The sequence below is a fragment of the Danio aesculapii genome, chromosome 20 (assembly GCF_903798145.1).
Source record: "Danio aesculapii chromosome 20, fDanAes4.1, whole genome shotgun sequence".
In the NCBI taxonomy this organism is placed as follows: domain Eukaryota; kingdom Metazoa; phylum Chordata; class Actinopteri; order Cypriniformes; family Danionidae; genus Danio; species Danio aesculapii.
The window spans coordinates 38,874,581-38,899,364 of record NC_079454.1 but is presented as its reverse complement, the minus strand read 5'-3'; the positions used below and the strand labels follow the sequence as shown (position 1 = coordinate 38,899,364).

The 24,784-nt window shown below is 35.0% G+C and overlaps 1 protein-coding gene across 2 annotated transcripts; it reads left to right on the top strand.

Moving 5' to 3' along the window:
• The first annotated feature begins 5,968 nt into the window (after positions 1–5,968).
• angel2 (angel homolog 2 (Drosophila)) lies at positions 5,969–21,316 on the top strand. 2 transcript variants are annotated; one of them, XM_056481740.1, is made up of 9 exons: positions 5,969–6,245; positions 8,998–9,452; positions 11,096–11,325; positions 11,443–11,512; positions 11,840–12,261; positions 12,338–12,446; positions 14,407–14,446; positions 14,735–14,901; positions 16,996–21,316. In XM_056481740.1, the coding sequence occupies exons 2-9, from the start codon at positions 9,005–9,007 to the stop codon at positions 17,157–17,159; spliced, it is 1,650 nt and encodes a 549-aa protein (XP_056337715.1). In that variant the 5' UTR covers positions 5,969–6,245; positions 8,998–9,004; the 3' UTR covers positions 17,160–21,316. The 2 variants fall into 2 exon arrangements, with proteins under 2 accessions (XP_056337715.1, XP_056337714.1); XM_056481739.1 differs by lacking the exon at positions 5,969–6,245 and adding an exon at positions 6,994–7,157.
• Positions 21,317–24,784: the final 3,468 nt, after the last annotated feature.

The window sequence follows — 24,784 nt, the reverse complement described above, 5'->3', positions numbered from 1 at the left end:
ATATATATATATATATATATATATATATATATATATATATATATATATATATATATATATATATATATATATATATATATATATATATATATATATATATATATAACCAGGGTGTGAATTATACATCCGCTTAATACTATGATGTTTTTCGGTTTTTTTAATATTGCACGATTTTTTTTTACATTTTTGTTTCATTGCTGTGCCTTCCTAAATTGAACTGCTGTCTAAAAAAAGTATCTCTACAGAAAATCATTGCTTTTCATAGTGTCTCATTTCTCAGTGACCTTTTCCTCTTACTGTCCTTGGGGAAGGAAAGACTTGGAAATGCATTTCACACATCAGACTAAATGAATGCAAGATCTCCGTTCTACTTTGACCCATTTACCGTGACACTTCTTTAGCCTTTCCTGCCTCGCGGTTATCTGCAGATGTTAATATTTGATGCCCATGTGGTCAAAAGGACCAAGGTGAACCGCAAAACTGCTGAGGCCGACAAGTGTTATGAAAGAAGTTGTTAATTTTTCATAGCAGGGATTTTGCATAATAATCTTTGGAGGAGTTTGCGAGGAAAAATTTAAGGCAGAACTAAAAATAATGAATCCTTTCTGAGGCATCCAAAAAAAAAAAAAAAAAGCAGCAGAATGTTGCAGTTCACTGTCTCCTAATTATAGTCTTTCTCTCAGTATTACCTCCAATTACAGCACAACACCTCCTCTTCTAGCGTCCCTTGCTGTGTCAAACTGATCAACACGTTTTATATGCCAAATTACTCCCACCACCCAACCAATTTATATTTAGTAAATTAAGACATTTTTTGTGTATTTATTTGTTATTACTTAGTAGTTTGACAGCCTCCCCAAATAACAATTTTAAAGAAACGTTCCCTGAAAGTGGTACTGATGCCACAAATGCACCGAGTAATATGAGCTAATGGACCCTATCAGTGGGTCGGCTCATGCTGCTGGGCAGATGGTTGGAGCGTGTTGATCATCCAACTTATCAAAGCTAACAAAAAAATTGGGATTTGTGGAACCGTGACTACACTGGAAATTCACACGGAATGCATGTTTATCTGAAAGTATGCAAGTTTGATCGATCTTTGTGGTCATATACAGCTAAACTTGGAAAGACTTGGACTTCGAAACTGAAGTCCTCCCTCATTTCACATTCTCTAGAAATTGACTCCCGGTTAGACTATTGCACCTCTCTATTCTGGGCTTCCTAAGTCCAGATCGATCGCCTACAAAATGCAGCAGGTAGATTAACAAAAAGCTTAAAATATGTACACGTTGCTGCCATTTTGAGGTCTCTATTGGCTACTGGTGAGACAAAGAATTCAATTTAAAATCATTCTCTTTGTGTATAAAGCCCTACATGCCCGCTGGATCTGTCAACAATCGTGCAGACAGTTTCACGTGCGCTTCAGATAAACAGAAACAAGCATTATTTGGACTTCGAAATTCATCCAGCCCAAGATTTAGATTCTAAATCTTCTAAAATGTCTGGAATTCAACTTTCGCTTTCTAAAGCTCATTTCATTAATCTAAACGGCTCAGAAAAACTTTACTATATACTCGGAGTGGACGAATATGACATCTAAACTGGCTGCAAAATATATGTACACCATTAGTAAGTGTGAAGCAATGCATTTGCCTTATTTGAAAAAATCTACTCGTTTTAATCTTGTAATTATGATCATTTATAGCCATATAGCCATTTATTTATCATTTGCAGATTTTTTTATTATTTGATGATGTTAATATATTTTTCCCAGTGATGGGTTGCAGCTGGAAGGGCATCTGCTGCGCAGAACATGTGCTGGATAAGCTGGCGATTTATTCCGCTGTGGCTACCTCAGATTAATAAAGAGACTAAGCCGAAAAGAAAATGAATAAAGGTTAATATATTACATAGGCTATTTTATGTACATATCTAAAATGCCTTGGCATTCAAATTTGCTTTGAACTTAAAAGAGAAGCAGACTTTACCTGTCAGTGGGTGCACATGGCTCCTGAATAGCTCCTGAAAAGTATTTCTTTTTTATTTCAGTCTTTAAGTTTTTTTTTTACTATAACCCATTAAAAAGGATGTGTCATAATAACACAATTATTATTAAAAATAAAGTTATGTTTTGTTTGTCGCATATAGTTAGGTAAATGGTGTGTTTCACTCTGGCTGCCACCACAAGTACGTTTCAAACCTGTGGGAAGCACTGCAGTTTCTATTATAGGCAATAAAAGCCCACCTCAAAAGCAAGGAGGAACGTGCATTCGCTATAGCTGGTCCACACCTTTGGAACGCGCTGCCACTAGAAATCACTGCAAATCACTTCGTCACTGCAAATTTTTAAGTCTAAATTAAAGACTCTATTTTCCAGGTCATTTGAAGCATAAGTCTCTTCCTTGGGGCGCAAACGGTTTCATTTTGAATCCTGTTTAATGTGGTCAACTGTGATAGCATCAACTTGGCGGAATTATTTAACGAGTCAATTACTATTGAAACCAAACTGTTTCTGTACAACCCATTATACATTTTCTATGCTCTCTTTTACTGTACATTACATTATTGCTGTTTTGTTTATTATGTCTATTCTGCTTGTTTGTATCTTCTCTGTAAAGCACTTTGTGTGGCCTTGTGGCCATTTAGAAATGTGCTATTTAAATAAATCAAAGTTGAACTTGAACATGAACTAAACCACATATTATTCAGAAACCAAATATAATTTTTGATATCCGTTTTTTTATTGGGTGCAGGACACTATAGTTCATTCATTTAATTGAGGATGGCAAAGTAAACAGTGACATATTAAACCCCAAAACTCATCCATAAAAGTACACTAAAACCATCAGGAAGTGAAGAAGCTGTTGGAGTAAGTCTGAAAAAAATAGGTTTGATTGAATCTGGTTGACCGCAGCACTGCAGACTACAGGTTGTCATTGAGGGTAAATTAGAAGAACTACAATCGTGTTGTATATTACGATTATTTAATTTATAGCAAATAAAATGTTATAATATGAGAAAAGTTACAGTCATCCAAATAATTGTGGATGCCTCTAACATTGTCAAATTGGTTTTAATGTATTTAGCATTCCACTAAAAAGGTTCAAAACAACACTAAAAGTGATTCTTTGCCTTGTAATCAAAGGGGAACAATTTAAGTGCTACACAACAACTACAGCACCTTAAAGTCCATGTGAAATCAAAACGTACATTGTTTATTTAGTTAGTGCACATCTTCTTTAGATGAAGAATGAATCTATCCAAGTTAATACAAGTTTGTTTTGGTATTATCTTCTATCAAAGTCTGACTGTTTGCTTCCATGTTTGGAGTGGTGGTTCTTCTCTGTTGACATCAGTTTGATAGCTTCAGCAACAATAATACTAAACCACGCTTCATTAATTTGCTACAAGGTAATTATGCAAAAAGAAAGTCCCACCCCCTACTCAATAGTCTGACATTTCATTTGGAAGTACATCAACATACTGAAATAAAGTCTCAGCAACTTCCTGTCACAATGACTTTAACCACCCCCAAAGATAACATTTAACATGGTCTCCTAAAGAACAACTTTGTGGTGCTAATAGCTACTTATGGTACTACTACAAACAACCACTGAGGAAACAATCTGTGCGTGTGCATAGCTCACAATGAATTTTAAGGAGAGACACAATGTTCAAGGACACAGAGTACTTTTTATAACCCTGATGTCCAAAATCAATTTTGAACACAGCTCTAGATTTGCAAAACCTGCTCCAGAGGCCTTCATAGACATAAACACACAGATAAATACACAAATACACAGGGCCACTACACTGTACATATGTTATTCACCACATTCAAACATTCAAGACTTCTGCAACTGTGTTTACAGTATATTTATATGTCAGAAATAGCCTTCAGTTAAAAATTCTATACAATTTAACAAGGGCAATAGCTAACACAAACCTTCTGGCCCTCTTCGTTTAGGTATCACACTTGGCTTTGTAGTCTTAAAATATAACATTCATTCATTCATTCATTTTCTTTTCGGCTTAGTCCCTTTATTAATCCGTGGTCGCCACAGCAGAATGAACCGTAAACTTTTCCAGCATGTTTTACGCAGCGGATGCCCTTCCAGCCCATCTCTGGGAAATAAAATAAAACAGTTTTTCAATAATATTGTCTATGTTACTTAGAACTGTAAAAATTTAAGAAGCAGGAATGATGCCATCTAGAGGAATTAATTGTATTATAATTTTAAGTAACCCCATACATACACTGCAGTTCTGTGTAGAGAGAAGCTTTGTTATTTCCATTTGTTTTGTTTTGTTTTTTGCTACTTTTACCTTGTGATTTAACTATATACTGGTTAGCATTTTGATTACAGTAAAACAGCGATAAGCAAAAAAAACTTTAGACACAATTTAAAATACTTGATGTTATCTGTAGCCCCAAAATATTTAGTCTTTTCCTATTCATTACATTTCTGACCCCCGAAGTGACCCCAACGATCCTTTAACATATGCTTTACTGTGTTCACATAGTTAAAAGTCAGAAGTCACAATCATCCTGTTTTGAAATAAAAACTGAAACTTTTTCTGTCATTGGAGTAAGAAAGACGTTTTTTTTTTTTCAGTTTCAGATTTTTTGGCAATATGTTTCAAGAGACAAGTTTATAGAACAATAGATTAAAATGGCACCTGTTTAATAGATTAAGAAGTTTGCAAAGTGTTTGTGCATAACTCCAAAGTTTAGAGAAACCAGTAAAACTGACTACTCTTGGTTAATTATTAACCCAAAAAGCAAAAGAAATGTGGTTGATGTACAACTATTCAAAATCTAGAATCTGAGGGTTCAAACTATCTAAATAGTACTGAGAAGTACTGAGAAGAAGTAGAGAGAAAACCTTTAAAGTTGTCAAAATAAAGAGCTTAGCAATGCGCATTACAAATGATGAATTGGGTTTTGACATCGGGTCGCTTGGTGATTTCCACAAATATCATATATGTTATTAAAAATGGCGACGCAGTGGCGAAGTAGGTAGTGCTGTCGCCTCACAGCAAGAAGGTCGCTGGGTCAGTTGGCGTTTCTGTGTGGAGTTTGCATGTTCTCCCTGCATTCGCGTGGGTTTCCTCTGGGTGCTCTGGTTTTCCCCACAGTCCAAAGACATGCGGTACAGGTGAATTGGGTAGGCTAAATTGTCCGTAGTATATGAGTGTGACTAAGTGTATATGGATGTTTCCCAGAGATGGGTTGCAGCAGGAAGGGCATCCGCTCCGTAAAACATGTGCTGGATAAGTTGGCGGTTCATTCCGTTGTGGCGACCCCAGATTAATAAAGGGACTAAGCTCAAAAGAAAATGATTGAATGAATGAACGTTATGAAAAATCCATCAGCCTTTCATTTTTTTTTTTCCATTGGATTGCAAGCCCTGGGGTTATTACACTACATTAATAACACAGCAATAGTATTAGTTGCAGCAGATTTATTTTACGGCACAATGTTAAACGTTGACACCTTTATGGCACTCACGTACATTAAAAATAAAGGCCACGACTGAACATAGAGGACGATCTTTAAGTGGCGGTCTCCAAAATTAAACCAAAAAAGTCTTGTGCTGTAAACATTGTGCCCACCATTCTCATTAAGTGAGATTAATATTAAATTAAACTAATAATGATTATAAAATATTATATGGTTGTTAGACTGTTGCACTTTTTTGTTTTGTCAATAAGCATGTTTATATAGTTCCTACTGCTGCACCGTTGTGTACAGTGTATGTATGTTTATAACCACCTGCAACGATAGTCACAAGTCGCTGGAATTGTTATTTTGGGGGTCGCGAGCTGAAAAGTTTGGCAACCCCTGGTATAGAGTACAATGAACAAAGCTTAGCTCGAAATCCACAATGCAACAGTAACCTCTTGTGGTTACAAGATGTACTAACACAATAGTGTTATTCAATAGTCTGTTTAAATAACCCAGCTGGGCTGTTTTGTCCCCAGTAGATGCGAGTAGGTGTTATCTTGATGAGATGAAATATGTTTATTAAATTACAAACATTTGCGCTGTGAATAATCCATTGCACATGTGAGGCTTCACACAAATGTTCGGTCACAATAACCGAGCATGAAAGCATCCACAGCCAGAGAAGACAAACAGGACAGACACGATCTGAAAATCTGAGCATTTCACCCGGACACCGACAACAACCATTTAACATCTGGATCCAGGGTTCCGCGGTGCGTTTATCGCGGATTTTCAGGTAAGAAATAAATGCACTTCTATGTAGTTTCATCGGTAAAATGCACCGGTAACTATAAGTGAAACGCGATTTCGCTGCAACGTTAGCTGTGTACATATTGTACCATCGAAATCAATCAATCCTGCAATTTAATACATTATAAAACGGCATTTTTTTCTCGGTTTAATCAGTACTCTGATTATAAACATTAGACATTTGTACATTTACTAAAACAACTGGATTTGTATGGCTAGGGCCATTGTTGTATTTTGTCACATAACGCTTTCCGTCATGACTAGTTCGACTCTGACTCCTTTCCGCGAATCGATTCTTTGAACAGTTCTCTTCAATTAATCCTTTCAAAAATATTCACAAATTAAGTCCTGTCCGACCATTATAATCCTCACTTTATATCGATTCGATAAATTCATATAGATCTGTCACAATGATACATTTACAAACGTAATCGCAATTGTTGCAGCCATGACTCAGTTCTTAAACGAGACATTTTGAGCTAAACTTCTACGAGTTTTCATTAAAAAAACTCTCTTTGTTGTGTGCACATAAGATGGCAACACAATCAACAAATAAACATTTTCCAGTTCGTTTTTATCTCTGCTGTTAGTAATTAAAAGAACTTACTTTTCCCGCCTCACATTCTTCGTGCATCGCTAACATAATTTATATATTAAAAAGATTCGACTCGAATGAATCATTTACGAGTCATATTCGGACTTGGCGTCTGACGTCATATTCAAACGCCATCACATCTGGGTTTGTTTTGCTAGCTTGTAGCATCACTAGCCGTGGTTTCACACGTTTTGGGGTTTCACTTAACTGAGATGGTGGCCAAAAAAATGGATTTATGAGAAGAGGGCGTCACATGCCTCGACACGCTAATGCTAACTATGTCAGACCAGGAGTGTCTCCAAAGTAAGTTCATATTTGATTGAGTTTTGCTCATGCTGCTAACTGTCAAAAGGAAAAATGCAGGATATTTTATAATTGGGTTTGTTGTTTAATAATCATAATTATGAAACATTTTAACAAACTAAATTGTATAAACAATGTTGTACTATTTTCGATAAGTAAATACGATACAATAAAGTAGAAAGAAATACAATGAACACATATTTTACGTGGAACGTTAACATTATCTGCCCATCTGTTCATTTAGTTGTGTACTTTTCAATATGCATATCGATCCCAGCGTTTCGTGATTTATTCAATTGGTAACGTTAGCACTTTATTACATACGTACTACGTACTTTCTCTGGTCATAACATTCATTCGGAAACGTACTATACCTAACCATCTCCCTGAACCTAACCTTATATAAATTAGTGCAACCTTTGCATTTATGGATTAAGAAAGGTTAATTCATATTTCATATGGTATTCAGGGCTCGCAAAATTTAAAAATGACTGGTAGACAATTTTCAGTTTTTGGTAGCCCAAATAGAAAATGCTTTATTCATTAAATAAAACAAAAACACACATTTTCAAGATAATACAAAAAAAAAGAAATGATTTTATATATATATATATATATATATATATATATATATATATATATATATATATATATATATATATATATATTATTAAAACGAAATTATATATATATATATATATATATATATATATATATATATATATATATATATACACACACGCACACACATACATACATACATACATACATACATACATATATAAAATGGCATTTGTTATAGGCTATATGTCTGTGTTTTTAAAATAACCAAAATATTATTTTACATTTTTATTTGATTAATATTTTTTCACATAACCAAAGTGAACATTGTTTCAGGTTAGTTGAGTAATTGCTTAAAGACGTGATATTTTAGATTTCGCATGGCTTAGACAGGCCTCATGTGAACATCATGATGTGAAGCTGCTTGTTTAACCAAAAGTCATCCTAATAAACTCTACAATTCTGAGGTAAGAAATTAATGTATGTTTGTTTGTTTTTTAATTGGTGCTGAGGACATAATACATCTGTGGTGTGTGACAGCTAACAGAACAAATCCGGGTGTTCAGTTTATGCTGCTATAGACAAGTTAAAGTGATTTTAAATAAAACAAATATAATTACTACATTTTAAACTTAGCTCAGGCTATTTCTGTATCTGAATCTTCAGTGTAATCTCTCTGTTAGTGACGAGTGTTTGTGTGCTTCAGTGTCCCGCATTGATTGAAACACTTCATTATTTATTGTGGCTTTTCTCAAGTAAAAAAGTGGATTTATTGCTGCCATATCAGCAGCACAGCACATACAAAATTATCAAATTGTTGAGTGGATGTAAAGGCATTGAAATATATTTACACTCCCACTAGCCCCTTGGGTAGGTGGAGATAGATTTTGGTAGCCTGACTGGAAAAAGCAAAGCCCTGGGACGTCAGGCTACCGGATTTTGCAAACTCTGGTATTTCACATGCACCTCCTTTTTATTTTAAGTAAATAAATTACTTTATTACCTTATGTTTAGTGTCATTTAATTATATATTCATTTACTTTTATTCATTTAAAAAGGCAATATGTTGTTAATGTGGCAAAAATATAAACAAACTTTAATTGTTTAAATACATCCATTTTCTAATATGAAATAATAAATTAGCTCCTGTTGTTTTTTTAAACATTAGTGGCTCTAAACAAAAATAAGAGTAGCGTAAATATATTTTTACAAACAATATCTAACCTAAAAAAAATTTAAAAGCTAAAAAAAATGTTTATAATGGCTTTACATTTTGCAGTAATCCCATGTTTGGCCGTTACCGGAGTACAGTAGGCTTCCCGCCAGCTCAGAGCGTCTACAACCACTGGAGACACTGGTATCAGCCTGGTCATTTGTTGTGGACACAGCCACCACAGCTGCAGCACCCCTCATCCTCCTTCAGAACTGTCAGACACCCATTCAATAGACCCCCGAGACCTCCGGATCCGTACCAGTGGAGCTCCTGGAGGCAAACTGGAGTACTGCCCCACACTCGAGGTCTTCACCTTTCTGCAGGTCTGATGGAGAGCACTGACAGACCGCCACCACAGAAGAGGAGGAAGAGCGCAGAAGGGGATCAATTTCAGCGCTCACCCCAACATTCACCTCCGAAAGGCAGCAGGAGTCCAAAAGGAAGTCCTGAATGGCTGCGCAATGTAGCTAGCATTGAAGTTCCTCCTGGGAAATTTCCAAATAGGACTGCAGCCATACCCGGTAAATGGTTTGAATGGTACTATTCATTTATTTGGATGTACTGGTTTGTGGGTTGTTGGTATGATGTTGCATTTTCACTGTCACACATGATAAAAAATTAATATAATTAGTATTGTGATAATTTAAAATGCATTAAATGGTTAAACATTTCTTTAATGGACCTCTTGTTAAAACTGCCATGTTATTGCAGTTTTGAGCCAAATCTCGAAACTGTCCTATGGTGTGACTGTCTCAAGCATAATTCAATGAACTCTTATAAATTAAAAAAGAAAATCATACAATCATTAATTAATACCTCAGGCCTAACTTTACAAGTTTAGTAAATGGCAATTTTTTCATCCATATATTTCCAAAAGCATAGAAACTTTTGTGAATCAACATTTTGTCAGTGAAAACCATGTTCTTCTGGGTCCAGTTTTAAAAAAAATCATCTGGATCAAATTGGTCCAGATATGAAAATCCCAGAAATCGCATGTTTTGCTATCCAGGATTAACTGGTCTATCTTACTTTTATAACAGTTTTTAAAGGAACATTTGGTTGGATTACTGTGATCCAAATACCAAATTTCAGGATTACCAAATCCTGTTTAGCATAGCCTTAAATGCAACCAACAGTGTGGCCTACTGGCTTAGCAAAGAACAACAGGTAGGCAAAATACCAGGGGGCACAAACAGCCATAGTTTTAATGATAAGAAACAGAAACACTGCAATTAACAAACATTTTAGATTTTCTTTAGCTTGTTCTGACTGTTTTAGCGTGTTCTGATACAATACTGCTTTGAAATTGTTTTGTTGTTGTTTACCATATCTCATTAGATGTGACATGCTTCATATACAGTAGGCTTCAAATATGAATGAATATATCATCAGTAACCATTAAGTTTGTCATCATTCACTTAAAAAATAAAACTTTTTTATTTCATTTGGTTTAAAACTGAATCCACCCTTCTGATGGGATCAGGATAATCCATTATTTTTTTTGATCAAATAGATCCCAATCTGGGTTCAAAGTTTTGAATGACTCAAATTACAGGTTTGATCCAAATCAAATGTAAGATTGGATTACATTGTCTGATCTTAATTCAAAATCCCTCTGTTACTTTTGAAAAACCCATTTCCAAGATTTTATTCAATTCGTGATCCAAAATCCCACTGGATTACTTTTGAAAAACTGGGCCCTGGTGCGTCACTGTATGCTAATTTTAAACCAGCATTTCCACAGAACACTTTAATTAGTTTGAGGACCCCGTTCTAGATTACTTAACTAAAGGCTATGATGTGCACTTGTTAAATTATTGTTTTAGAAATCACTTTAATTGTTGTGTTTTAATTGTTTTTAAAGTTCTGTAGTTACCCAATTTATTGAAAACGACAAGTCATGGAGAAAAAAAAATCATAATTTCATATAAATTAAATACCATGTATGTAAATAAGTGTCCGACAATGAACACAAATCAGTCTCAAGCTATCTGTTACTATTAAAAGTTGTTTTTCTTAATAAATATTTGCTATGTCACACCATAGGACATATGTACAGTACAATTCATGCTACATAAATATAACAAATGTCTTACTGCATATTTGTCAACTACCCCTGAAATTATGCACAAAAAGGCAAATCCACTATCCTTTCCATTCACAGAGTTGAAGAGACACTGGGAGGATCTTTCTCATCTCTGCAAAGCTGCACCGTCTGTGAAAAGAGGGAAGCAAAAATGGCCGTTTGACTTTTCGGTGATGTCCTATAATATCCTCTCTCAAGATCTGCTCTGTGATAACACATACCTTTACAGACACTGTAATCCTCCAGTTCTGGACTGGCGCAATCGGTTTCCTAATATAATCAAAGAGCTGGAACAGCACAGTGCTGATGTAAGTTTGTGAAAGACTGCCTGTGCATTTTAAGCCAGTTTCACACTCAAAACATGTTGAACCGATGAAAATTTGCACTTCAGTTAACAAGATATCTGCAATATTTTATCCCCATAGATAATGTGCCTGCAGGAGGTGCAAGAGGACCACTATAAACAACAAATCAAACCCTCACTAGAATCTTTAGGTAATTTATTCTTCCTTGATTTCGGTATATTTACTTTTGTGTAGGATTTTTTTGTATTATATATATTTTTTCAACAGTACAGATTTTTTCCCCCATCAGTGGGGTTAAACATTTTTTCCTGTTATGATAAAGCTGAATTTTAAGCATCATAACTCTAGTCTTCGGTGTCACGTGATCCTTTAGAAATCATTCTAATATACTGATTTTTGAAAGCTTCAAGCATTAAAACTAAGTGAATTAGTTTGCTAAATGAAATAGTCTACACGTACAGTAATTAAATCAAACTGAAGTAGGATAAATAGTGTGAATTCTCTGCCCTTAAAACAGGCTACCACTGTGAATTCAAGCGGAGAACGGGCCTCAAGCCTGACGGATGTGCAGTGATCTTCAAACGCGAACGCTTCTCTTTGGTGTCCTGTCACCCTGTGGAGTATTTCCGCCGTGGCGTCCCCCTCCTGGACCGAGATAACGTGGGCCTGATTGTGCTGCTGCGGCCCATTGACCCTCATGTCTCTCTCTCCAACGTCTGTGTGGCTAACACACATTTACTCTACAACCCTAGACGTGGGGACATTAAACTGGCCCAGCTGGCTATGCTGCTGGCAGAGATAAGCCGCGTGTCCCAGTTACCTGACAGCAGCGTTTGTCCTGTGCTGCTCTGTGGGGATTTTAACTCTGTTCCCTGGTCTCCCCTCTATCGCTTTATTAAGGACAGAAGGCTGGACTACGATGGCATGCCCATTGGGAAGGTAGAGAATCTTTGGATTTTTTTTTCCTGAATCATTTTTAGCATTTATTAAATTCTCAAACTTGTTGATTTTGCAGGTGTCAGGACAGGAGGAGACCCCAAGAGGGCAGCGTATTTTGACTGTGCCAATTTGGCCTAGAAGTCTGGGAATCTCTCAGCAGTGCCAGTATGAAAACCAAACTAGAGGTGATTTTCTGCACCCATTGAATTCATTCCATTTCCTTCGGCTTAGTCTATATTTCAGAGGTCACCACAGCGGAATGAACCACCAACTATTCCAGCATATGTTTTAAGCAGCGGATGCCATTCCAGCTGCAACCCAGTACTGGAAAACACCCATACCCACTGCAAATATGACTTCTGAAATAAGTTACTTGTGATATTTAATTATCTGCTGGCATTTCAAAACAAATAAGTAATACTGTGTCATGTTTGCAGTGATCTTTAATTATCTAGTGGCATTTCAAAAGAAACACATATTTTAGTGCATATATGATAGAATTATGTACATATTTTTTTGTCTCCAGTATATCAGTTGTTGTACAGTTGAAGTCAGAAATATTAGCCCCCATTGAAATAGTTTTCTTTTTTAAATATATCCTAATGATGTTTAACAGAGAAAGGAAATTTTCACAGTATGTCTGATAATATTTTTTCTTCTGGAGAAACTCTTATTTGTGTTATATAAGCTAGAATAAAAGCCGTTTTTAATTTATGAACCATTTTAAGGTCAAAATTATTAGCCCCTTTAAGTTATTTTTTTCAATAGTCTACAGAACAGACCATCGTTATACAATAACTTGCCTAATTACCCTAACCTGCCTAGTTAACCTTATGACCCTAGTTAAGCCTTTAAATGTCACTTTAAGTTGTATAGAAGTGTCTTGAAAAATATCTAGTCAAATATTATGTACTGTCATCATGGCAAAGATAAAATAAATCAGTTATTAGAAATAAGTTATTAAAACTATTATGTTTAGAAATATGTTGGAAAAAATAAATCTCACTGTTAAACAGAAATTAGGGAAAAATTAAACAGGGGGGCTATAAATTTTTTTAAAGTATTAAATATACAACAACTGATGTACTGGAGACATGTACTGGAGACATCAGTGACATCATTTTGATGGTTGTTTGTCGCCACCTATTTGTTACACAATGTAAAATTTACCAGTGTCAAGTTCCATTAAACAGTGATTTTAATCTTTACCTTAAACATCTGTGTTTATATCTGAACTATAAACTGTAAATTTCATTGTTTGTAACGAACTGAAAAAGTGTAAAACTGAATCTCTCTCGATCAAACGCAGGTTTGAATGCAGCACTTGGAAGGATTAATAAACATATGCAAATCATTATTATCATTTATCATTCATGTTACGTGGGTTTGAATTGAGATCACGATCTTTTAATGTTTTATTGTGCAGCTTAAACTGAATGCATTAATGCAGCCTAAACAAACAGTGACAGAAAACAAAATTAATGAATAGTCCAAGAAAGCATTTAGGTCCCACTACAACTTTTTCCGTCATCATTATATTTTACAGGGAAGCCAAAATGCTTTCATACACGATTAGAATGACGCTGGAGACGATCTCTCTGCGATTTGTTATACCGTAAATGTTGGATTAACCTACAAATTCAAAGAAGTTATTAATATGTGGGTCACATATATACAGAACTGTGAGTTGTGATCCATATGGATTACAGATCAACCGTGATCTAGTACACCCCAAATATGCACTAAAATAAGTGTTTCTTTTGAAATGCCACCAGGTAACTAAATATGACTTTTGAAATACAGTAAATCACTCGTCATATTTGCAGTGATGTTTAATTATCTGGAGGCATTTCAAAATAAATACTGAAAACTGTCATATTTGCAGTGATGCCTATATATATATATATATATATATATATATATATATATATATATATATATATATATATATATATATATATATATATATAATGAAATGATATGATATCTATATTTTTGAACATGACTAATGGGTCAGTAAATTTTCTGGCAACTAAATGAGTCTTATAGCATCCATTTAAACCTATAGGTAGTCCAGGCTGCAGAGACTTTTTAAAATAAAAGGTTTATGCAACTGCTAACACCTAATTTAAATTATTTTCACAGATTCTGAGTTGAGAGATTTGGAGCAGACTGAAAGGGACAGGTAAAAATGAGCATTTAAATATAATATTAATCCAAATCTGCCTATACAGTGCCATGCATCAATCAAGCCCAATGAAAGTATTACAGCATTACACTCCTTGCCTTTCATTTCTGTAGATCTATTGTCAATGTTTTAAAGCCAAGCTCACTTGACAGTCAGTGCTGTTCAGCAAATTTAAGGAGAAGAGATTGGACGGCTCAGAGCGATGTGTCCTATTTAAGTCCTGTGATGTGCTGACCTTTAATTTCAAACAGTAATCATTCTTCACTCCTGTGATCTGTTGTGTAGTTTTACCGAAGCCAGCATAGAGCACTGTTTGAGGCTGACGTCTGCGTACTCGCATCATCTGAAAGAGAGCGGTCAGCCTGAGATCACAACATGCCACTCGCGGACAGCCATCACTGTCGATTACATCTTCTACTCTGCGGCTCTTGGAGACGTGATGGCACAAGCAGGTTTGACTATGATATTACCGTTGTCTAAATTCTAAATAAATACATTTTCGATAGTTGGTGTGTGATGTAACATTTCCTTCCAAATACAAACTTGGATTATTAATAACTACAGCTATTGGGATTGCTGTCACTACATGAAAATGTACTTTGTCACCCTCTAGCCCAGGGGCATCAAACTCAGTTCCTAGAGAGCCGCAGTTGTGGATAGTTTTGTTGCAACCCTGCTTCAACACACTTACCTGTAGGTTTCAAACAAGACTGAGGGACTCGATTAGTTTGATTAGTTGTGTTTAATTAGGGTTGGAGCTAAACTGTGCAGAGCTTCAGCCTTCCAGGAACTGAGTTTAATAGTAACTAGTGGTTCCAAATCTGTGTTTTATATACAACAAAAACTATGGAAGTTGATGGTTACGGGTTTCCAACATTTTTCAAAATGGTTTATTTTGTGTTCAACAGAAAAGAGAAACTCAAACAGGGTTGTGACCAGATTTTGTTAATCTGTTTTGTAAACAAGCCAAAGAGTAATGGAGAGATCGCAAAAATAAATTTGGTTATAAGCAAAGAAGTCAGCTGTACAGTCGTGGCCAAAAGTTGAGAATGACACAAATATTAGTTTTCACAAAGTTTGCTGCTAAACTGCTTTTAGATCTTTGTTTCAGTTGTTTCTGTGATGTACTGAAATATTACAAGCACTTCATACGTTTCAAAGGCTTTTATCGACAATTACATGACATTTATGCAGTCATATTATGTCTGCTAATGTTTTTTTCTTCTGGAGAAAGACATATTTGTTTTATTTCGGCTAGAATTAAAGCAGTTTAACATTTTTTCTAAAACCATTTTAAGGTCAAAATTATTAGCCCCTCTAAGCTATATATTTTTTCCCGATAGTCTACTGAACAAACCATCTTTATACAATGATTTGCCTAATTACCCTAACCTGCCTAATTAACCTAGTTTAGTCTTTAAATTGCCCTTTAAGCTGAATACTAATGTCTTGATAAATATCTAGTAAAATATTATTTACTGTCATCATGGCAAAGATAAAATAAATCAGTTATTAGAAATGAGTTATTAAAAATATTATGTTTATAAATGTGTTGAAAAAAATCTTCTCTCCGTTAAACAGAAATTGTGGAAAAAATAAACAGGGGGGCTAATAATTCTGACTTCAACTGTATATCGAAGAAATCAAAATATCACAATGTCAGATTTTTCCAATATCATGCAGTCCTATTGACTATTAAGGTTATGATGATGATGATAATAATAATATATATATATATATATATATATATATATATATATATATATATATATATATATATATATATATATATATATATATAGCACAAGAGCAGCCTGTTTTTCCATTCATTAGATATCATGGAAATTCAGCTCTTTAGTCAGTGAAAGTTTGGAAATATGATATATGGCTTAAAGTGGGAACCCTGAAATAATTCCATATTGCTTTGTCTATGAATGACAGTTTTATGTGGATTGTCAGCAAAACCCTTACTCTCATGTGCACTAGCAAGGGGGTGTTGACAGATAAAGTGATGTTAGCCAATCAAAACAGTTGCTAACAAGCTTAAACAACCCATGCCTTAAAATTCCTCTATTATGGATTTTTGAAAATGGCCTTTTATGCAGTGTAAAAATAAATGCATATTATAAAATAATGAAAGTGTTTTTTGATCAGGTGTTTTGTCACCAAAATATGAACCTTTTATAACCCATAAGAGGGGCACTTTAAAATCAGGCTATTCACATAATGGATCAGGATGAGTGTTGAAAATAATATTTTTTTCTGCATAGATATTACTGTTAAAGTGAAAAATATTAACATAACCAAATAACATTATACGTGATTCTTATGGAACATGCTAAAATAATAATAAATAAATAAATCCATATTATGACCTCTTTAAATATCCTCAAAGGTGATGCCACTACACAATGTAAATGTTACATCACCGCTCCTGTAATCATGTGACCTGTGATGCTGCAGTTTTCTGCAGTGCAGTATATTGTAAAGGAAAGATTGTGCTGCTGCTGGTTACCATGACAATGTCCCCCTCCTTTTTTACCCAGAATGCAGTGCTCCGCCAGAGAGGGGTCTGCAGCTGCTGGGCAGGTTAGCTCTAGTGGGAGAAGAGGAACTCCAGAAGGTTAATGGCCTTCCCAACCAGCACAACTCCTCTGACCACCTGCCACTTCTGACACGTTTTCGTCTGCACCCTCAAGCCGACAGCTGACAGAACAAAAGTGCTTGTGAATATCATATGTGCAGCCTTTAAATATGTTTTGGGGCAGAAGAAGAAATAAGCAAAGAAATAATTTACAGATCCTTTAAGCTGCCAGTGACCTTGAAACAGAAGTCGAGGAGTGTTATTATGAACACTGATGACTGTTTTAACTGGTGCATTAAGTGATGGTGACATACTCACTGGAACAAACAAATTAGGGATGTTTTATTTTGGAATATGGCAGCTTTGACACCAAGCAAGTCATTTCATAAAGATATTAATATTTTTTTTACCTTCAAGGTTTTACAAAAAAATCTCAGACTTGCGTCATTTTAAAATGATCATAAAGACAAGGACAAATAATGAATCATTTTATCTTCAAGATGGCATTTGTGTAGTTTTATTTTCATGAAAAAAAGGCCATTAAATACATTTTATTTCAAATTAAAATATGTTTAGTTAAAATATAGTTAAAATATGTTTGGGTTCCATTGTTCTAAGTTAACACAAATACCTTTCCCAATTACACGATTTGATTAATTATATTTGTAAAAATGTTTTCTCCACCTTTTTTCCTGGTTTTGGATTAAAAACGAAAAATCTGATCAACATGACCAAACTAAGTGAATGAAATCTGTCAGAAGTCTTACCCTGATCCCAGTTTTTGGCATTTGTGATAAATCACATGCAATATATTTAACTTATCATATTATAATAAAAGGTAGCACGGTGGCACAATTACCTCAGCACAATTATTAGAAGGTTGCTGGTTCGAGCCTCGGCTGGGTCAGTTGGCGTTTCTGTGTGGAGTTTGCATGTTCTCCCCATGTTGGCATGGGTTTCCTCTGGGTGCTCTGGTTCCCCCCCGCAAGTCCAAAGACAAGCTATAGGTGAATTGGGTGAGCCAAATTGTCCATAGTGTGTGTGGATGTTTCCCAGTGATGGGTTGCAGCTGGAAGGGCATCCGCTGTGTAAAACATATGCTGGATAAGTTAGCGGTTCATTCCGCTGTGGCGACCCCAGATTAATAAATGGACTAAGCCGAAAAGAACTGAATGAATATTATAATAAATAATTAAGCAAACAAACACACAACAACATCCAGCCTGATCTCACAAAGAAATGTAGCTGTTTTATGTTTTGTCAGTTCAGTGGCTAATTCGTATGAATTTGAATGAGTTCAGTCGTACAAAAATGTACGATTTTAAAAAGGAGGCGTGAAACCCAACCCCACCCCTAAACCCAACATTGGGGGATGAGCAAATCGTATTAAATAGTAAGAATGAGATTGTACAAGGCATGGGACGATAACCATTTTCAAGGTTTACTTCGGTTTGTAAAAGTCAAGGTTTTAAAACCGCCAAAATCTTCTGTAATAGCGTTCCTAAGGTATGTGTAACTGTGATTTGTTTCGTTATTTAGAACAACAGTATCTTCAGCAGAAAATATATCGAAAGATGCTGTTTTAAATTGTTAAGAAATCTGTGTTTTTCAAACAAAGGAAGACAGCAGAAGTCAATGATTTTTTTTAATGATTTAGCCTGACATGTTTACTGCTCCAAAATATTTTAAATCTTTTAAAAAATAAAATCTATTGTTTTCAAAGGGGAAAAAATTGTTGTTTTTTACCCAGACATTTAAAAAAACATATTTTAGAGCAGTAATCACAATACCGTGATATTTTTATCCAAGGTTATCATACTGTCAGAATCTTATATCGGCCCATGCCTAGATTGTACCAATTCATACGAATTAGCCACTAAATCAAAAAGTTATGAATTGCTGTGAGATAGCGTTGCAACATAAGATGGCAGCCATACATCAATATCATATAATGTGAGCTGAGACTGCCAGAATAAAAAATCTTTAGTTTGCTTATGCCGAGTTCAGACTACACGATTTTTAAAGTAGTCGTGTCACAGATGTTTTCACACTACATGACTATCTGGGCTAGCGTTTTGTCGCTGCTTTGTTTACACAGCAAGATGGATCAGCGACAGGGGGTTTCACACGGCATGACTTCAAAATAGGAAGAATCGATGACAACTTTGTCCAAACTCACCTATGTCTCACTAGGCATGGGCTGGTATAAGATTCTGATGGTATGATAACCTTGGATAAAAATATCACGGTATTGTGATTACTGCTCCAAAATAATTTCTTTTTAGGTTGCTTTCACATTGTTTTGGCGTGGATCCGAATGCGATTGCTGGATTCACACTGGATTCCTAACTGGGGAAACGTGCCAGGTCCTGAAACAAGAGTCTAGGTGTAAAAGCACTCTTAAATGTCCGGGTAAAAAAAAACAACTTTCCCCCCCATTGAACACTATATAATTTATTTTAAGAAACATTTACAATATTTTAAAGCAGTAGCTTTTGATGTCAAGGTTCCTTTTCTGCTTGATGTACTGTTGCCCTAAAAAACAAAATAAAATAGTTGTGAAAATAATTAATATTAATAAAAAAAAATATTTATGCCTAAGGAACAGTATTACAGAAAACTTTGGCGGTTTTAAAACCTTGACTTTGATACCGTGCTATACCTTGAAACCGGTTATCATCCCATCCCTCTGTCTCACAACCAAAAACACGTAGTATATCTTTTGTTATTAACTACATTATGAGAAAGAAGCCTTTAATGGGGTAGAAGATGTACATATTTGCTGACCTGGGTTTGAAGGGAAATACTAATTTCTCCTCACCTTTTTTCTTTTTTAGCCCGGTTGTGGTATTGATCAGATGACACGTCAAACAGACACAGTGCTTCTGCCAAATTTACACTAGTTTTTCCTCAATTTCTTGGGTCTAAATAAACTGAAAATGAGGTGATCACCGATGTTATTTTCAGTCAAAACTCATTTCACACGGGATGATTTGAATCACAGACAGCTCCAGATATTTAGCATGCCAAATATCTCACGGGCATCGGCGACTCATCAGCGATTCTCTCAGATCGTGTTTTTGATTGTTCACACTGTGTGATTGTTACTCAATTTCAGGCATTTGTCAAAATTGGGACTAAAATCATGCAGTCTGAACTCGGCATTAGTTAATTAGTTTTAACAGCAATAATGAATGCATTTGAGGATTCATTTGGAGGAAAAAAACTTAGTCAAATCAAATGACTTGAGACGATAAGACACCTGGAAAAACTATTTCTCACTTATGATTTGAACATGTATAGTACTCAATTTAATTTTTCGTTTGAAAAGAGGCCTGGGAGCACAATCTCATTTTAATTTAAAGCGACAGTCACCAAAATTGTACAATTAGGATCAAAGCCTAAAAGGTGCAGTTTTAAAGAGTTATAAAACATTATTTGTAGGGTATTTTGAGCTGAAACTTTACATACACACCCTAGGGACATCAAAGACTTATTTTACATCTTGTAAAAAAGGGACACAATAGGTCTGCTTTAATGACCAAAGAGAGTCAGAACTTTAACATCTCATCCAAAAAAGGTTCTCACTCCATGATACTGAGGCACTAGCACTCACACAAACTGCAGGTTTAGCGCCCCTGACTGGCCTCACTAACACCGCTTCCAACAGCAAGCCAGTGGTCTCCCATCCAGGGGTGCGTTTCCGAAAACTATCGTTAGCCAACTGAGGTCGCAAGTTCCGTCGTTACAACATAGTTTGTTGATTTGACGTTTCCCAAATCCAGCGTTCCAACGAACATTCGCAAACCTCTGGAGCTGTAGTAGAAACATAGATCCTGTCTGTGTTCTATTCCCAGTTATCCCCCCTATGCCCTGTTAGTTTATAACATTCTAACATTTAAACTTGGAATTATTTAAAAAAAGCATTAAAGTCATCTATCATGGGTGTAATTTGTTTTCAAAGTATTTTTACAGTTCGGTTTTAGCGATCTTCATGCTAACAATTGCGCTCCCTTCGCAGTGCACTTTGAAAACATTGATGTCATTTTGTACACAGCCGAGCGGAATTTGTCACGTCTCCAAAGCTAGTAAATTTTTTGCAGTCATTGCTCCAAAGCTTGTGCATTTCATTTCTTAATAAATAGTCTTATTATTTATTTATTTATTATGATTTATATATGAGATTAGAATAAGTGTTAGCTTTTGTAAGTTATTTTGTTTTAGAATAGACTGTGTAATGTTCTCAATAATATTTGCAGAGGAAACACTGACCCAATACTGTATGTGCTGTTTACATATATTTAAATTAATATGAAAAACGAGTGCATGCTTTTACCAAAACTAATATTGTTTTTTTTTTTTATGCGTGTGCATATAAAACAATATAATTTGCACAAATAAATTATGTTTTTTTTTCTCTAAAGTAGTTGTTACCACCCCTTTAGAGCATTATTATGGACATTTTACGTTACAACTAACGTGGTTCAAATGATGGATCTTCAACAGAGAAACTGTGGGTTTTGGGAAACACTCGTCACTACATCGTACTTTTCCAAAACAATGCATCGTACTATGACAGTTTAGCCGCGAGTTATGTCGTTGTTTGGGAAATGCACCCCAAGTAACCAGTCTCAGCCCTGCTTCAGTGAGCAACCAGTCTAGACTGCATGGTGATATCGATGTTTAACTCATTTTCTTTTGATTTTGTTGTATGTATGTAATTAATTTTGGAGCATTAAAACAGGTTTTTTGAGGTAAAATAAGTCCTTGCATTAAGATCTTTCATTTCAATCAACTAGTTTTGCAGTAAAGGAATAACACTTTTCCCATTTATTCCAAAAATAAAAAATTCTGTCATCATTTACTCACCGCAGCCCTTCCAAACCTGTTTGAGTTTCTTTCCACTGCTAAACACAAGGAAAGATATACTGAAGAATGAAAACAGCCATGGACTAGGTTTTGTTTCTACAATGGATGCCAATGTTTGCTAGTTTCCAACATTCTTCAGGATGTCTTGTTTTGTGTTTAACAGAAGAAAAGAAATTAATAAAAGTTAAGAACCACTTGTGTGTGAGTGAATGGTTTTTTTAATGAACTGTCCATTTAATGCTTTATTGTTTTATCAAATATGCAGAAATCTAGTCTGTTCCAAACAAGTATCAAATTCAGTTCCGAATATATTCAGAAAGCGAAGTTCAACTTGCTGACACCTTGAGTTACTTCTGCGGTGGTTTTATTTTGTGTGAATATTTTCAAAGAATTCAGCTCTGTTTCTGGATTATTAAAATTCAGCTGATAAGACGTGATTCAGCGGAGCATGCTTTAACCGACCCCACATATATACATGAGACAATGCTGGGTGTTCTAGGAGTCTTTTTATCTTGGGAGAGAAGATGAGAAATGACGGATTTTTCGGTAAATCCGCAGCGGCTCTATCCCTGTGTGTGACGCTGTCTTTGTAAGCAGATTAAAGCGGGCGTATTCCCACCGTGCAGAAACACTTCAGTCAGACTGGGTTCTGTAACTCTGAGTGAGATTTAGGGCAACACTAATGTTACATCACCTGGTTTAATCTCAAAGCTTATCTTTTGGCAAGAACAGCTCCTTAAAGACAAAGCGACCAAGAGTTTTCATGACATTACAAAGTTAATGAATTAAAAAGCGACAATACTTATTAAAAATTTAATATGACGATGCAAGTCAAACTGATAAACTCTTTTAACCTTTGTGCATTATTAAAAAAATTATGTTTCATTTAGGTTAATTTATTTCATATGAACATTTTGCCTGGCAAAAATGTGAATTAATTCGTTGAAATTGTCACTCATTTGCATTTATAAATCTATTTTACACTATTGGTACAAAAATGGGCTACATCCGAGACTTCAGGGCACAATGTCCTCATTAAAACTACAATTTCATCCTAGTGCTATTTAAGTCCTAGATGCTTCTATTTTGCTTTGAAGTTATAAGTTGTATTTAAAATGTAAAAAGAAATAATGATTATCTAAGTTAGGCTGTTATTTTTATTAACAAGTGGCACTGACATTCTGTAAACAAATAAATTTAAAGCATGAAAAAAAAAATGAATACATTTTTGGTGGTTATCACAATGGCTGGTAAAGAATTTAATACACTTTTTTTTTTTTACAGGCACCAGTTTTAATTTAATACTACACTTAAAAATAGCCTAGATAGGCTATTCCTATTTATTTTCTTTCCATTGATAGCCCTGGGGGTTCGGGTGGTTCAAAAGACCCACCCCTCACTGACAAAGGTCCAGAAATTGTCCTATACATGAGCTCATTTGTCCTATTTTGACTGCTATGCCATCATAAATTGTGAAAATAACCTATCGAAAAAGGCGTTAAGACCAAGTGGAATCCTCTGTTGGCTGTCGCAACTTCAGCTAATCAGTTTTGACCAATGCAAACAATTATTTTTCATAAGTCCAACATCCAGCTGTGCAAGAAAACATACAATCTGACGTGAGTAAATAGAGAAATCATTTTACAAGTAACTTTTATTCAAATTCTTGGACCTTATTCTTGAAATAAAAAAATGACCAATAAAAAAAAATGAAGCACCAAAAGCAGCCCATATTAAATTAAATTGAATACTTATTTGGTTATTGTTATTTTCACATGTACTTTCTTTCAAGAGAGGCTAGAAAAATCACAAAGCTCTTCATTATCATTATTATGTATTCAAATGGACAAATTCTAACGGAGTAAAGTTGAATGTGCTGGCCAGTTTGTTATTTGCCTAATAAATGAAAATAAAAATTAGGCAAATAACTGCAAAAGGTCCACTTATTGATAAAAAAAGAACCACCCCTTTCACCATGCTGGCTATGGGCCTGTCACTTGACTTTTTGCGTCCATTTTGTGATATAATTATCTCTGCATGATTACTCAGGTAGCAGGTAATAATTTGCTTGGATATATGTAGCAAATAGGCTGTTTTTAAAGGTAAAACAACGGCATGATGGCAGGACACACAAAAAAACAAGACCTTGAAAAACTAGATTTCTTTGCTAGTCAATGAATGTAGTTAATTGGTAACTATTGCAAAATACACCAGTAAGTAAGCTTTACTACTTTGCAGGGGCGATATTAGGATTTTCATTTTAGGGGGCTCAGCTCCATATGAAGAAAATAATAATAATAAATAAACTATTAACCCTAATGTATTTATAAGTATTCATTTTTAACCTACAGGCTAATTCACTTATCTCACGAACTGAATCATAACATTAAGATAGGAAATATTTTTAATACAAGACAACAGATGATGTTTCTGTCTCTGTCCGTGACTCTGACAGTTAAAATGAGTACATTCACTAAGTAGTTCTGTCAGTGTGTTTAGTATTTTCTGTGCATGACTGTGGTATAGATAATGCCACATGCACTGTGATGTTTTATAATGATAGTCCATTTTGAAATAGTAAAATGTTCGTTAAGAGTTAAATTTTTTAAAACAATGTATTGATAAACACACACCTTATTCTCTCGCTCTGCACAGCTGTGGTTTGCTGATCTAATAAAAAACAAAAGTCGGGGAGGAGCCGAATTCTGCCGCCGTCTTCATATCAAATTTAAAGGGGACAGAGACTATAATTTGGTTTATGAGCTAATCGGAAAAGTTTTAGGGGGCTAGAAATAGGCCTAGCGACGCCCAAGTTACTTGGTTTGGTACTGGTAGTAGTCAATTAACACACATGGATAACTGAACTGAGTAAAATGATTAAA